Below are 16917 nucleotides of genomic sequence, written 5' to 3'. Positions count from 1 at the left end.
TGTGGTTCCCAACTTCAAGGCGAAAATGCGAGCCGATCTCCCCGTTAAAAAGTCTCGCCACAGAGAGCAACAGTCCTACAACGATAAATCATTCAATCATAACACTTCACTCATAGTTAGAAAAACTGGTGGCAGATGGCAGCACTACACATAACAAGCATTACAGAGAAACAACAAAACTTCACGTCAGGTTTCACTACACGTACACGCACATTCCCGCATGTACCGATTCGTTGGGGGGTTCCGCGGGGCGGGGGGGGGGATGCATGTGTGGTGTAGTAGTAGTAGGTAGGGCCTCCAAAAAAATGGTTCGGGGATGAATGATGTTCTTAAGTCAGCCACCTCGTTGGGCAATTTGCCTGTTGTGGCGTTGTATTTGTATAAGAAAACAATTATTCCCCCCCCCCCTCTTTTTACAAAAGTACTTCTTAAAATTTTGTAAAGAAGTGACATTACTCTTTAAAATTATATTTTCGGATAACACTTTCTACCATATACGAGTTACTCGGGCAACGCGTTATCATCATCGATTTTAACCGCTAGCTCTAGAGGGTTCGCGGCAGTGCCGTCAATTAACACATGGGTCTAACTGGGCATTGCACGGAGGCCTCAAGAAAATAAGAACTGGCTAAAAATTTTGAGAGTAAGCCTGTTAATTGATAGGCAGGCATTTCTTTCCAGAAGGGGGCCTCAGAAAAATCACTTTGCCCGAGTGCCCATGATGTTCTTAAGATGCCCCTGGTTTATAAATCCCGTCTTCATCTCTGGTCTGAGACTACGCATCTTAAATAAAACTATGGAATGAAGAGTAATGAATACAGAACTTTACATTAAAACTCATTGATTTTCTCGGAAACCAGATCGAGATATCAAAAGCACTAGATCTGGAAAATAAAAGAAACAGAAACATATATAGGGACGTACGATTTTCCATTAATATTTCTTCATCATAACCACGGTCACGAGAAAAAAATATTAACTATCTTAGGAGACTCGATCCATCGTTTCAGTCCATTTGTAAGACGAAGAAGAAGCGAACGAGCACTATATCCATTCCTTTCTTTTTGCAGAGTAAACACAGAGGACAGCGGCTCTTGTAGTTTTTAACTCAATCAAGATGGTCACGCAACTCCTCGAGATTGTTATTCATCAACGAGAACGTTATTATAGTCTATCTCAGTTCTGATGTCGACTGAGCTCTATTAGCAAGGAGTTGCACACTTCAATACCAATAATAAACCGCAAGGTATGTTACCGTTTAGGGTGAGTATTTGTTGTACTTGATATTTAAGATTAATTGATGAATTTTATAATTCTGAATGTAAATACTGCATGTACACTTCCCCACTTTTTATTGAAAGAATTTTTCAAGACGTATTTTAGGGAATGGAGTATTTTAGAAAGTATTGTTTTTGGCAATGAAGAATCTTTTTATTTTACATTTACACTGTGGCTCCCAGCGTATAATCCACAGACACAAATCTCGTTATTTTCTGGCGAAATATTATCGTATAGTTCGTAGCTGCGTATAATCCGCATGTAAAAATATTTCGTTCATGAACAATGAAATCTTAAGAAATGTAAGAGGTTGCTTGTCACGTTTCATGTAGAAAAAAAAGATATTTCAGACCCGTCATCATTTGGAGGAGGGGGGGGGGGCCGCTTCCCCTGACTTTAAAAAATACAATAGAAATAGGCAAACAAGGTGAATATACATATATATATATTTCACATTGATTGTCCATTTCTATTATATTGGAAAAAGTTGAAATGACGGGCCTGCGATATTTTTACTCTTATCTATTCACCCGGCCGCGGTAGCCCAGGTCGATAAAATACTCGCCTAAAGTACCAAAGGATGTTTAGAGGTGTCGTGAGTTCGATACCAGGTTCGTCCATGCCAATAACTTCCCTGACAAAGGGGACACCGAGTTTACTCTTTTTCCGTTAAAAATTAAAAAGGAGGGGGAACGCCAAAATGAATACTGGCGCTGGACGAGCAACAGTGTAAAATTTCGTTTCTAGTTGCTGCCTATATTGTTCATAGCTGCAGAAAGGGTATCGGAATTGTTTTAGGTCTGTGGGTCGCTTACGTAGGAGATTTGCATTTCTGAATTATGGGTTGCTTTACCCCGTGATACAAAATAATATGGGTGCTCGAGCATCAATTTCACACCCAGGCTACTGAATCAAGCTGGTATAGGATATCCCAAGCTACTACACTAAACGAAACCTTGAAAGCACCCACTTTTTCTGATTCTTTGTAGATATTGTAAAAAAAATGTGTTTTATGTGCCGGTATGTGAAAGCGAAATTCATTATTTTTTAGTACATCTCTGCATCGCATTTATTTAATGCCAAAAAAATATCTAATGTGTTTAGAATGTTAATTCCTTCATCGTTGGTAAATCGTTATGTTTGGTTAATCACTAGAAACCATAACCGACAGGACGTAAACGTCACGCACATTCATGCGAAGAATTAAGTTATTTATCATTATAGCAATTATGTTCTGAAAATTTTTTGTCGTCATGGTTTTTTCTTGTTTTTGAAACGGAAACAAGTATATTACAGAAATATCTTGAAAAATAAAGTATATCATTGAATGTGTGTGGACATTTTTCTTCTACTAAGGATAAAGATACGGTACCATTCGAGAGGTCTCTGAATAATGCTGAATATTTAACGTGAAATATTTCCAATAGATTTTCTACATTCTTATACCAAAAATCTGACATAAATCATGAAATCATTTGATCACGGAATTTGAACGATTTCATTGAAAGTGAATCGGGAACTATTAAGCTATTAAGTTAACTATTAAGCTATTCAGCTTTAGTTTGTTTCTCTTTTGAACTGAATTATAGCCTAATTATTCAGACATTTAATTAATTTTTCAGTTTCGTACAAAGGTATGACAAAGGAGAACAAATCGATTTCGATCGTGAGTTCTTTAATGGAGTTCTGTACTCGACCCAGACCGGAAAGGCAAGCCAGCGAAGAGGTCGGGCTTCTTTTCCTCAAGCCCTCGTGGCTTTCGGAAGCATTTTACGCCGCGTGGCCGAACTTCTGTTTGAAGAGCTTGATACGCGCGTGTGTGTCCATCTTTTGCTTCTGCGGATTCACTTTTCAGACTTGGGTCTTTCTGACTTTCTACCTGAAGTATCCGACCGTCGTCGACGTACAAGTGAAGAGGCCGGAAGAGATGGAGCTGCCGGCCGTCACGTTTTGTAGGAGGTAAGGAAAACATCAAAAGATATTTTCGCATGTAACCGTATCATCCTTATATCTTACCTTAACTTTTTGAAGCTTGAATTCAGATTAAGATTGATTTCCATAGTTTTTTTCCGTTTATTTCCCTTCTGATCCTTTAGTTTAGAGCAGTGTTTGTCAATACGCATCTAGATGCGCGATTCACGCATCAAAATTCAATTTTACTCTTCCAAATTTCGTTGAAGAGTGAAAATACCCTTCAAATTATAGATAGTTTTTTCATAATAGTTATGTCTCACTGATAGGAAAAAAACACCCCTCTTTTTACAAAAATACCCCTTATAATTTTGGAAAGGAGTGAAATTACTATTCAAAATTATATTTTCGGATAACACTGGTTCACAGATATCAATCGAAAAATTCATAAAAAATATTTTCTTGCATGTTTCCTGAACTTCCCACGCCGATACAAACAACATTAAAATTAGAAAAAAAATTTTTACTCTTGCTTAAAAATAAGTGATTTAAAAAAAATTCAAATTTATAACAGAAATGATAAAATATGAATGTTTTTTGAATTAATTTTGGAATCTCACTTCTTCAGGAAGAAAAAAATCGAGCTCTTTTTCACATGAACAAAAAAAGTTTTTTTGAAATAGGGGCCGTTCAAGTATTACGTCATCATCGATGGGAGGGGGATTTCCGATTTGCTGACTTTTGATGACAAGGGGGGAGGGGGGGTTTGGATTTTGCTTACGTCATCAACCACTCTTTATGAAAATATGAAATGTTTTTAACAGCATCTTACTCGGTGCACCAAAAACGGGAAAACCTTTTGATAGTTTGTGGGCACTTGAAGTGACATCCCCCCCATTGATAAGTGCCCTACAGAGCCACTTTAGTGATCTTTAAATTTTTCGCGGATCCAAGTGATCTGGAAATGTGTCCGGGCCGCTTAAGTGATCTGGAACTGTGCCACGCATCACTCAAGTGATACATAATTATATACCGCGGATCACTTAAATAATCTGAGAATATGCCACGGGTAACTTGAGTGATGTAGAACCGCACTGGGGGCCACTTAAGTGCTCTAAAACTACGTCACACATGTCACTCAAGGGATCTCTAAATGTGTCACGGATTGCTTAAGTGTTCTGGAACTGTGTCCCGGGTTATTCAAGTGATCATTAAGTCGTTTAAGTGTTGATGTGATCATTGTTCACATCTGAAAATGTGCCACGGGCCGTATAAATGTTCTGGAATTGTACCACGGGACACTTAAGCGATCTGTAGATGTGCCGCTTAGTTCATTTTTGTTCAGGCAAAAAAGCAATAAAAATGCTTAAAATAGGCGTTAAAAAAAAGGCATTTATAATTAATTGAAGAAAGAAAAAATAACTAAAAGAAAGATATATTAGAAGCTAAAAATTGGTTGCATTCTTCCGTCTACTGTTTCAGTTGTAGTTTACTTGTATTATAATAAATTTATTATAAATTGGTTCCATGCAAAAAATGAAGTATTTGTGGTTCCCCAGGATTAGGTCGATTCCACGGCCACCGTTATCAGACACGGAGCTTGTAGAGAATATGATCGTGGGGCTCCTTCGAGTTACGAACAATTCTCATTTATATTGTTAGTATATTATTTGGAATATTTAAAGTAAATATTAAAGTAATATGTAAAAAACTTAACTCTCTCTCGTTTTTTAAAAATTATATTAATACATATGCGGGACTCCTTCAAGCGCCGAGCCAGTGTGGTTACACCTATCGTCACCTTTGAGGGCGACTCTGCTCAATTTAATAGAATACAGAATATGTTTCTAAAAAACAAATAGCCGTGGTTGTTTGAGGTAAAAAAAAAATCAATTCAACATGGGCCCAAAGCCAGACCCTTGTCAGATCCTACCCGACCCTGGGTAAGACACGGCAACCTCTTGAGACAGTAATTGATCCGCTACCCATATAAAATGCAGCTCAATGGGTGAGCAAGGAATGTCATGTGAAACGTGTGGAGAAACAAACTTCTCATCGTCTGAAACAAAAACATTCATGTTTAATACCATCCGCCAAAAGCTAAGTTGCTAAGTAAATGCATGGCAACATCAAGTTTTCTATCTCTCAGGCGCATTCACCCATTCGCGTTTAAATGAGGCTGGATTATTAATGTATAATTCGCGTGAGGGTGGGGGCTTGTGCTTTCTGATAATAACCAATCTTAGTTGAGATTTTAAAAAGCGCAATATTCGTCTGAAGTTCCCAACGCTCAAAGTATCTAAGTTCTACATAATATGGCCTCAGAAATTCACGAATAAACTTTAAAAAAAATGTCAAAATAGGCATTTATGGCCGGAAAAGTTCAAAAAAGGCATTTTCGCTAAAAACGTTTGAATATAGGCAAAAAAAAAAAAAAAAGAAGAAGAAACAGCATTTATATATGGCATTTTGCCCGAATTTCCAGGCTCTAATTATGACCATTAATATGGACATTTTTATCACTTATTCACTATAAAAAAAAATTTTTCACCGCAAGATGGATTTTAATTCACTGCATAGAGAGAGATTTGCAGTAGTTCCCTCCCCCCCCCCCCCCCCCCACTCTATTTATCTTCCACACTGATTCTTACACAATTGAGATAATTGGTAATTCCGCCTACTAGTGGCACATTTTTTTGGTGTCCCGTATTTTCATGTATTTAGGATCAAAATATTCCATATTTTTCCTCGGAGTAGTGCATCAGCTGCCTTGTAAATCTCTTGCTACTCGATCGAAAAGTGAATTTCTAATAACACAAAACTAGCATAGTAATTTTGAATAAAATTTTGCAACATATTCTTGAGTCGTTTTAACGAACTGTTGAGAGCATTTGTACATCGTTTCAGGGTGGAGGACACCGGTGATGAATGCGGAGAATGTCAGGACAATTTTTGCTGTGGGATAAATGTACGTGGAACACATTGTTTTGCTACTACTCAACCGTGCATACACCTCGTACACATTCATAAACGGAATTTACTTCTTTTCTTTTTGCTGAATTTCATCGAGATGTCCTGCTCCTGTATGTAAAGAAGTTAAATATATGCTTTCACATTTTTAGGTAAATCGCAATCATAAAAATCATGAAAGAGACAGCCCGTGGAAATCACTGCTTCTGTCCTGCGAGACGTATTCCAAAGGTGAAACTCGTAACTGCAGGTATGAAATATTAGTGTCTAGTGACAAGCACTTGGTGCTTTTAATCCTTAGAAATCTGTAAATATGAAAAACAGAGGCTTTTTTTTCAATTAAGGTCCACGAATATATCGTTGATGACTGTCCCCGACGAATCTGGCTTGAATATTGATTGCTACACGCTATTTTCTAAAATGAACTCTTTAGAAATCTCTTCGTTAGAAATTCCTAAACGTAAGCCCTTTTCTTTAGTATTTTGTCACTTAGTATATTCTTTAGTATGATCCTGTCCCTTAGTATGATCCTGGCTGTCTGATTCATCGCATGAAAAAGCAATATGTAGTTCTTTTAATCCGTTCTGTCTCTCTAATTCACTTTTACAATGCTTGTGCCCGGAAGGTAAAAAGATGCTTCTGCAGATAACTCTCAACCTCGGAATAGACCGCAACAGAAACACCTCTGATTACGAAACATCTGCGTTGACACCTTCAGCCCAAATCGCCATCCATTCTCCTTACACGATGATCAATCCATTCAAAGATGGCTTTGAAGTTAACCCAGCACGGCTATACCTACTACAGCTATCACTGGTAAATTAAATTTAAAAACATTGCTCAAAGGGAAACTATGTTTTCATGTCCCAAAATAAATTTTATTGACCATAATTCACTTAAATACGAGTTGACCTTTGTTCATTTCTAGAAAGAGAAGAATCTTTTGAAACCTCCTTACGATACAAACTGCACGGACTACAGGAAACTCTGGCTAGAACGAGGAGGTAGCGGGCCGCTCTCACATCAGGTACCCCCCAAAAAATTAATCTGGTTTATATCGTTTCATCTTAACGAATCGTTATCAATATTTTTCCTTTTACAATAACATATTAATCTTGTCTGTCTCCTGTAGATGTGCATGGAACTATGCATATTGAACTTGACGCTGCAAAAGTACAACTGCACGTTGGAGGAAATCTTGTATCCGCACGGTATAGCTAAGATATGTACGAATGGTATGAGTGTAGCAAGTAAAAAACAAATTAAATTTTTCAAACAAGACAAAGGGGGAAAAAAATAACGGGATTAGCTGATTTTAACATGGACGAAAACTAACTTACAATCGAACTTCGATTTAACGAATCAGATAATACCGACATTTTCATTCGTTAAATCGAGGGAAATAATTTCATATCAGAGTTGAAATTAACAAAAATGTGCGCACACGGACTTCTAAAAAAAATCGTTGTATCGAAGTCTGTCACATCGGGTTCTGAGTGTGATTGCCATTTTTTTCGACAATGTATTTTAATCACATGTAGAAGCGGCTCCAGACAGCACCGCCTATTGAAGGCGATCTTTTAAAGAAGGTGTTGCTCAGCCCGGTGGCATAAGTTGCTCTAATCTTATGCCGCCGGGCTGCCGAAGTATCGCGTACTGCCCCGTAAAGATGACCCTAGTGCAGTGGTTCTTAAACGTTCGACATCCGCGGCTCCCTTTCCCAATTCATGGTTTATCTGCCGCTTCCCATAGTTTGCTAGACATTTTCCCATACAAAAGAACCACTTTAACGCATAAAGAGGTACACAAGTCAATATTTCTAGCTCGTCGTAATGCCCCTGACAAAGGTTAGTGACGACTCTAGAAGCCGTGACGCACACTTTGAGAAACACTGTCCTAAGTGAGATGCTGATAGGTTTTCAGCTTAGGCGGATCTTAGATTCAGCTTTTTAGAGCTTAAGGCCCCCAGCACTTTGGCTTACTGTACAAAAACAAAGAAGTTACACCATTCGACTGCACTCCCCCCCCCCCCCAAAAAAAAAACAATAAAATATAAAGAAATTAATATTATCTCATATTATTAGTTATTGCGCTCTAAAATACGGGAGAAATTTACTAGAGGCGAAACTGAATTAAGATTAAAAACTAAACTAAAATTAAAATGATTTTTTCCTGCAGTTTTCAAGTTAATTTTGAAGATTATGTATAAATTTTCCTCAGGCATGAAAAAGCTGAACGAGGAAAATTTCTCAGGATGCCATTTATCTTGCTCCGAAGAATGCAAGTGAGTTTCATTATTTTTAACAACATATTAAAATTAATAAATTATGTCATCATTAAATTTTTAAAATCAATACAGTGTGTTTATTATAAATATATATATTTTTTGATTTCACAAACTTTTTTTCATCAGTTATACTACGACAGTACTGAACCCCACATGCACCTCGTCCATGTTCCTCTGCAGAACTTCTAACAAATTGGTACATGTTGGAATGTGCGTGTTACAAAACTAACGTGAAGTTTATTTCTGTGTAATGTTTGTTATAGTGCTACCATCTGCTACATATTTTTCGAACTATGAGTGAACTTTAATGATTGAATATTTGTACTACTGTACGCTGAAATCAAGCATTTCGAATAGGAAATACTTTGAGGTTTCGGATAAGAATAGCACTTTTGCGCTATAGGCGTCGTAATTTAAGTGTATGAAAAATTACATAAAGTTTTATTTTTTTTTACAGAATGCGTAATTATATTTTAATTAAATAATTTTTTATTTATCCAGGCTAACCATTTATGAGTATGAGATACAACAACGCAATATGAATGCTCGAATGGTAAGTCCGAATGAAATTTTCAATTTTAAGCCATGCTTTTAGATTTAAAAAACAAAAAATATTAAGTAAAAACAAAATTTTGTCACCTTAACAAAAAACAAGTTTCATTCATTAAAAAACTTGGTTTTTTACGCTTCTCTCTAGAATGGGGGCTCTCTGGTTTACAAACTTATAGTAAAGAAAACGGCTAGATATTCATGCGCACTAGAATTAGATTAATATAAATGCATCAGAACAGGTTTATATACTCAGCATTCATAGATTACGCCTCAAGCTTTCAAAACTGAATTAATGTTTCGAAATTATCTTTGATAAGAATTTTACATATTTGATTTACTTACCTTGTTTCACTTTATTTTAGTTCAAGAAATTACTCGGCAAACTTCATAATAGTAGTTACATGTAAGTTATTTTGAATTTTTCTTCACTTATACGAGTATAATCTAATAAAGTATACGCTGAAAAGATTTAGTTTTTAAATTGAATATTATCAACCAATCAAGAAGCAGAAAACTGTATTTCATTATTAATTTCATTTTCATTATTTAAGGAACAGAACAGCAGTTCTTCAATTTTACTTGAAGCGTCCAGAAATTCTCACTTTTACATACCGCCCGCAATTTCAGGCAAGTTGATAACAAAGTTTCTGAGATAAATATGATTTATTTGTGCAAAATCGAAATTTTACTCTCGAAAAAAAAAATCGCATTGAAATTGACTGGCTTTAAAAGAAGAGATCCCATAGCTTAATCCTAGAGGTTGCCCAAAGAACAAGCATTGCTAGAGTTGGCATTCCTTTCAGCGTCTGAAACTAACCTCGGTAATTTTGGATGTTTTTGCGGGGGAGTTCCAACGAGTGGAAGTTACGGGTGGGACATGTCGGGACTATAGGTTTTGGACGTTTCAGTACTTCTGAACGAAAATTGGTTGCTTGCAGCGACATATTGAGGCTAATACTTCAACATACACAAACTCCGATCATATCACCATACAACAATTTACTACTGACCGAGTACGGGACGTTCAAATCGTGAAAATGACGAGAGAAATGTTTTTTATTACACAAAAAAATAGTGAAATTTGCGTAAAATATTTTTCAACAAACCACATTAAAATCTGTTTGCTAGTTATTTTTCTATTGCGATTTTTATAATTAAAAAATCGTGGCCGTCTACAGGAAATATTATTTGCATTTCTAATTTTTTCCGTACTTGTTTTTCGTCCTCCAAAATGTCCCTTGTGAACCACATTTCATTCAATTACTCTAAATTTTACGCACTTGTTTCTACTGACCTATTTGAGATAACTAAGCATCCATTTTTAAATCCACCAATATTTACTGCTAAAAATATAAATTGTTAAAAGGCCAAAAAAATTGTCGTTTGTTACGACTATTTCATGAATGTTTTTTCTCACATACCGTTCGACACATCATAAAACGCATGCTTACAAATGTTTGCGTGTATCTTTGGAAGTGTAAAAAATATGAATGAATTTCATCAAATTAGGAAAAGCAGGGAACAAATATAGCTCATTTCAGTTTTGCAGTTGTTTTCCAATAAATTATTCATTAAACATAAAAAATGTTCCAAATAATTTGATTAGATTCACCAAAATGCATTTTATTGTGTGTTTGTGTTTACGCTATTTAAAAACACATTAGCTGAAAAAATTAAAGAAATGTAATCTTAATTTTGAACTCTTGCCTTGCCCTTAACTAATGCTGCTCTTCAATAGAGCGACAAAGGCCTTGTAATGTCTATTGTAAACACGAATGTTATAAATTGTTTCTACAGAGTAACCTATTATATTTTGTATATATTTTTTTAGTTCTTCGAAACATTCAGTTACATCGGCGGACTTCTTGGCATATGGCTGGGAGTGTCATTCGTGGCACTTCTCGACTTTTTCGAAGCTGGCGCCAATGTGATGGTACGTGTTCGTCAGAAGCTTTCTGCCATGAAACGACAGCTTCAACGCTCTCAGAGTCAAGAAACATGAAATGATTTCATCATTAACAGTTACAAAAGAGATTCGAAAGACAGACATAAAAATGTCTCTCTTATTTGCTTTTTTTTTTTGACAAAAACTTGATGAAAGAAAATTCGTGGTATTTACGGAAAACACAGATTTTATCGGCATCCCAGTTTGTAAAAAATAATAAAAGTAGTTTAAATTGTTGCCATCATTGGATGTGAGATGCGGATCTCATATGTAGGTTTATAGAATTTCATAAACATAATTTGTATATGTGCATATATTCTTTTTCTTGTCAGACTACACAACTGTGTAGGTTACAGAACCTCGATTATCTGTGCGTGGATTGACTGGGAAGCGGATTAACCGTGCTCGGGAAATTTCAATTTTATGTTTGGCTCTTTTCTATCCGTGCTGCTATAGTTGTTTTTGTATTAGATATGTAAGATTTTATTGAAGGTTTGTCATGAAAACAAATATTTCCATTTCGTAGAACTGGATTCCTTTACAGGACCGTGCCCCCTCCCATTCTTAGAACTGCTCTCTCATGTCAATGCGTTGAAAGGATAGTCCCCAAATGCACACATAAGAACCGGACATTGTCCTGGGGCGATTGGCACTTAAAAATTTACAGCCAATTGCAGGAAATGCCAAGTTAGTCGAAATGTATTGCTTTTTTGAAACTGAAAGACAAGACACAAGAATGGTGTAACTACGGGTGTGGTCATGTGACCGTATGGCTTATTGCCTATACGAGCGCTATTTCGTTTGTCAATCTCATTCGTACATTTTATAACTGCACAGAATGACAGACAGGAAAAGGATAACCGTGCCTTTCGGTTATCCGTGATCACCTTCCCAACATTTAGCCCAGGTAATTGAGGTTCCACTGCGTTCCTGCCATCAATGAAAGCCAGTATTTTAGTGTGTGGTGTGGCTCATTCAATAACTGCAATTTTTTTTTTGATTTTTTCGCACGGATATTAATATATTCAGTAGATAATCATTTTAAATAGGTAAAAAAGCACACACACTTTCTTTTCAATTCTTTTTTTACTCCAGGCGGTTTAACCGTGTTTTTTTGGTTATCTGCGATTACCTTCCCCAACATTAGCCGGGATAATCGAGATTTCAATGTACTTAATTTGTAACCACTTTGAATTTAAATGGATGACTACTTGGTTACCCAGGGTACGAGACAAACTTCTCAAATGATCAAAAAATGGTTTTTTTTTTTTAAAATCCTGTAAAAGAACATTAATATTGGTGGTGGGAGAATGACAAAAAAGCTACAAGAAATGGAATAAAATGTAGATGTAGATAGCAATGTAGATTCAGCAATGAAAAATATGATACACATGAGAATAAAAGTAATTTTTTATTTTCCTAAAACCAGAACATCAATGAAATACATAAAATATACATTTTCTTGCTTCAATGACTAGGGACGGAAGTATTTAAAGCATGAAGTCATATACTACCATGAAGGTAGTAAGCTTCTGCTTTTTTTAAGGCATGGTGGACAGCTCTTGCTACGAACCGGGAAAATATATAAAGGAATAAAATTGAGGAACATATAAGGGAAACAAGAGAAAAAAATTGAGAAACAAACATGAAAGGAACTTTTGCTGTTATATATTAATTTAAACTTTATTGATTATAAAAAAATAAACAGCTGAAAAATAATTCAAATTCACTAATTTATTTTGGTCAATAGGTCTAATATAAATATGCAGTATGCATTTCCAACTGTTCTCACCACACAATAAATATGGAGATAATTAAAAGGTTTAGTTAAGTATCCCTAATTTTTAAAAAAGATATTAAAAATAATTTCCAAAATATTGATTATTACGAGATTTTTTTAAATTTTGAACCTTTTGAATATTTTTCTCAACACAAAATTTAAAAATTGTCACAAAAAACTTACTGGAAATCATATTAATGATAAAAAATATCTCTTCAATGAAATATCTCTCCAATACCGCATTTATAAAAGGCACATTATAAGTTAGTTAAAGCTTGAAAAATTAACTGAAAAGGAGCACAAACAATAAAAAATTGTGGTTTATACGTATGGGATCAGAGGGTAATCAAATTTTTTTAAATATAAAAAAAATGTACAAAATTCAACGATAGATGGCACCGACATGCAATACAGTGAAACCTGCACGAAATGAAATGTTGGGACTGCAAAGAGACTGAAATATTGTTTTAAACAAATTTCCATTTTATAAAGGCACAAATCAAAGCACTAATCATTAAATAGACTAAATTTTGACTCTGTTTAAGATAGGTTTCCATCTCATACAGTGTCTGTCTTAGACAGGTTTCACTGTATATGAAGATTATGCAAATCAGGCTGCTGGCACAGAAGGAAGAGTGCACAATCTCCTCTGAATATTGTATGTCAAGAGCATCTTCCATTAAAAGGAATAGAGATCAAAAGATATACCCTGTCCGTGAGGACAATGTGTAGCAATTGCCATATTGTGATGTTGCCTAGATATCTCTCAATTTATCAGCATCTTTCATTGTCTTTTAGAATTGTTTTTTATTTAAAAAATTCTGATGTGTATCTGATCCCATTCGTGCAAACTACAATTTTTTTTTAAAATCATTTGTTCATTTTCAATTAATTTCCAAAGTTTTAATTAACTATTATGTACCTTGTATAAGAAAATATATGGTATATTTTTTGTACACAAGTCAAAAATTTCATCACAAATAGCAAAATGCAATGATTAAAAAAAGAATCACATTAAAATTAAAAAACAAAACTGAAAATAAAATAGGTTGAGCTGTTCAACATACTTTATTATACATTTTCATACACATCTCAACGTTGTTCTAACACATAGAACAGGGCCAATGTGTAATCTTTGTGCTCATAAAAATCACATCTAATTTTTATTTTTTTGCAACTACTGTCATGTCTCACAAAAATTATAGGCCACTGTATTCACACATTTATTTACATAGACAAAAATAAAATTGTAAAAATATAAATATTTTGATGTAGATATAAGGTCAATTTTTGTGTGCAGTTTCAGTTTTTAGTGTGCAAAAGACATGTAAACTTTGTAAAAAAAAACGAAAAAATAAGGCACTAATAACATTTCTGTGAATTATATTACAACATTCATAACAATACTAATTAGGCAAATTTTCAAAGTAATTTGGGTGCATTCGAAATTATTTTTTTAAAAGTGAAAAAAACTTAAAGTACATAAAAAGGCAATATTTTTGTACAAAAGATATGTATCAAACAAAAAAAATCTGATAAAAGTTATGGCAATAAAAGAAATGTTATACAGGGTATCCTGTAAGTGCTAATCCAGTCTTTATCTCTTCAACTGTCTGTCGTAGATGTATCATTCAGAATTAAAAAATGCTCAAAAGGCATTCAAAAATGACCTTGTACCGGTTTTGAGAGTGAAAATGCAGAGTGTAACAAAATTAAAAAAAATCCAAATTTTTAAATTGTCTACCTGTTTTTTAACTTCCAATTAGAAAGTTGTTGCCCTGTCTCTCCCTGGGCCAACAAAAAGAATTCAAAGTTTATAAGTGTAATTCATTGAGACATTCAAATTCAAAAATTGAAGAAAAGTTGGAAAAGGACAGCATAAATGAGGGAAAAAGTCTGTTGGTTTTTTCTGTTCTTTCATAACCTTTTCCCAATTTTTGAATTCAAATATTTCAGCAAATATTGCACTTAGAAACATGAAATTTTTTCTATTGGTTTCAGGAGATAAAAGAAACGATTTTCTAATTGGAAGTTACAGACCCAGGGGGACTATATAAAAATTTAATTCTTCATTTTGAGGCACGCTGTATTTTCATTCTCAAAACTTCTACAATTCTTGAACATTTCGTAAATTGGAATCATATCTCTACGACGAACGGTTGATGAGATAAAAACCATATTAGCACTTACAAGACACCCTGTATGTATAAAAGTTCTTATTCAAATATTTTTTCCTTAAAACTATTTACGATGGTGCAAAAGTGAGATGAATTTCACAATAAATATACACAAACAGAAAATAAATCATCAAATACAATAATACTGTATCCTGAAGAACTTTTCAGTAAAAATTGGCGTTAAATTTTTGTAATTTATGCAGGACATTAAAAGTTTTTAGCATGAGGGTTCAGCTGTTCCCATAAATTCAGTGTGTAAGTTTCCATTATTTTTCTTGGTAGGCTAATAACCAAGTTTAATTTTTGATTGACTGCTCTTCACTACTTTCATTTTTTTTGAGAAAAATTTAACATTTTGCAAACCTTTAAAAAAGCAAATTTCTAAATTAAAAAAAAAAAAAGCTTAAAACTACATATAACCATTTTCTGGATAAAAATTAAAAAACCATAGCTGGTAATCAATTCTTTGATGAATTTCCCCTACAATAAAATTATTCAGATAAAAATTTGTACTTTCTAGAATAAGGCCAAAAGATAAAAACATTGAACACTCCTTAAAAACTGACCAAGCAAAAACAATCTCGTATAATTTTCTTAAAATAATACACAATAATCATTTATACACATGCAAAAACTATTTTCTTATCTAAAAAAATAATTTCACATCAAGAATCACTCATAAATTGAATTACAACTCAAATATGCAACTAAATTGTTCGTTTAACTGCATTAATTTTTTTTAAAGCCCACATCAGGGTATGAAACGAGAATGCATTCAGAAATTATGCAGGTGTATTGAACACTTCATAGAACATTCCTCTAATTTCATAAGTTTCATGAAGTGATGTTGAAGATAAATGTTCACTCACAGGTCAGATTGTGACATTCTGATGTATGTTTAAAATGAATATTTTTTCAATATAAGTTATTTTCATTTTGAAGTTGAAAAAATGCTTTGAGAAGGTCGAGCAACAAATATTTACAATAAAAAAAATTTACCACCTGAAGAGACAAAATAGTCACAAAGACTATTTGTTAATTTCCATAATGATCAAAAATGCTTCGATAAAATAATAAGTAAATGATGCTGAAAGTCACACCAATAATGCCACAAATGGAAAGGGAAAAAATAAAATCACAGTTAATAAAATAAGAACCTAATGAATTTGTTTGCTAGGAATGGAAGTTCTTGTCCAACCTCCTCCTGGCTTGGGATGCAGATGTAGATGAAGATGGTCTCTGGTTTGGTGAATTTGACTTTGGCGGGCTTTTTGGCGACTTTGAGAGAACAAGAGGACTTGTTGGCCAATTTCTCTTGCTCAACTGTGATGCTACTTTCTCTGTTTCGGTATGAATATCTAATGCACTGCGAGACATCTTATGTGAACCATCACTAAGAATATTTAAAGCATTTTGTAGACTAGATGAGGCAGTACGAGATGGGATATGCTTAGTAACCAACTGTGACTGAAGGGAGGATATCTGTCATGAAAGTGAATAAAAACGATTAGGAGAAATACAGAAATTTAGTTGAACAAAGAAAATAAACAATTGCTTCAAATGGGATGAAGAGGTACAAAGCTTAACTGCTGTATAGTCAGACAGACAAAACGATCAACATAAATTAAAAAATTGATAGAGAGCAAGCACTGTTGCCTAGCATGCATTTGCACTACTGGAACAGCAACTTTCTCAGAGGAAAGTGAGGGTGAAAATGAGATTAATAATAAAATTAATTTTATAACTTATTTAACATAAATATACAATAACACACAGATTATACAGGAAACTACAGATAAAATATATAGTAGTTTTGAAGCCAGGACAAGAGAAAACCAACAACTCAAGTTAACTATAGAGAGGCGGAGGAAATCACACAAAGAAAAAAAAAAAATACACACTACAAGATAATATCATCAACATAAGATAACATGTTACTGAAATTACAACAAATTCTATAACTAGAAAAAAAAAGCTTGAAGACACAATACTCCATGCTGGAGCTGACTGCAAAATA

The 16917-nt window shown here is 34.2% G+C and overlaps 1 protein-coding gene and 1 long non-coding RNA gene across 3 annotated transcripts in view; one reads left to right on the top strand and one right to left on the bottom strand.

Moving 5' to 3' along the window:
* The first annotated feature begins 8379 nt into the window (after nt 1–8379).
* Nucleotides 8380–9625, top strand: LOC149075986 (uncharacterized). The gene is made up of 4 exons (XR_016194199.1): nt 8380–8443; nt 8948–8999; nt 9361–9401; nt 9550–9625. It is a non-coding gene; the product is annotated as an uncharacterized LOC149075986 (long non-coding RNA).
* A 5725-nt stretch (nt 9626–15350) lies between these two features.
* The window catches only part of LOC149075985 (uncharacterized), a 73532-nt gene continuing 71965 nt past the window's right edge, over nt 15351–16917 (bottom strand). For both annotated transcript variants that reach the window (XM_089243505.1, XM_089243507.1), the window contains one exon: nt 15351–16382. In XM_089243505.1, the coding sequence (XP_089099631.1) occupies nt 16074–16382 (309 nt within the window). In that variant the 3' untranslated portion in view covers nt 15351–16073. The remainder of the gene's footprint in view (nt 16383–16917) is intronic.

This window comes from Pholcus phalangioides, unplaced genomic scaffold (genome assembly GCF_987345545.1).
Source record: "Pholcus phalangioides strain wild (caught in Gottingen) unplaced genomic scaffold, Ppha-v1.0 ptg000015l_1, whole genome shotgun sequence".
Taxonomy (NCBI): domain Eukaryota; kingdom Metazoa; phylum Arthropoda; class Arachnida; order Araneae; family Pholcidae; genus Pholcus; species Pholcus phalangioides.
The sequence above is the reverse complement of the archived record's forward strand: the minus strand, read 5'-3'. Positions and strand labels throughout refer to the sequence as shown.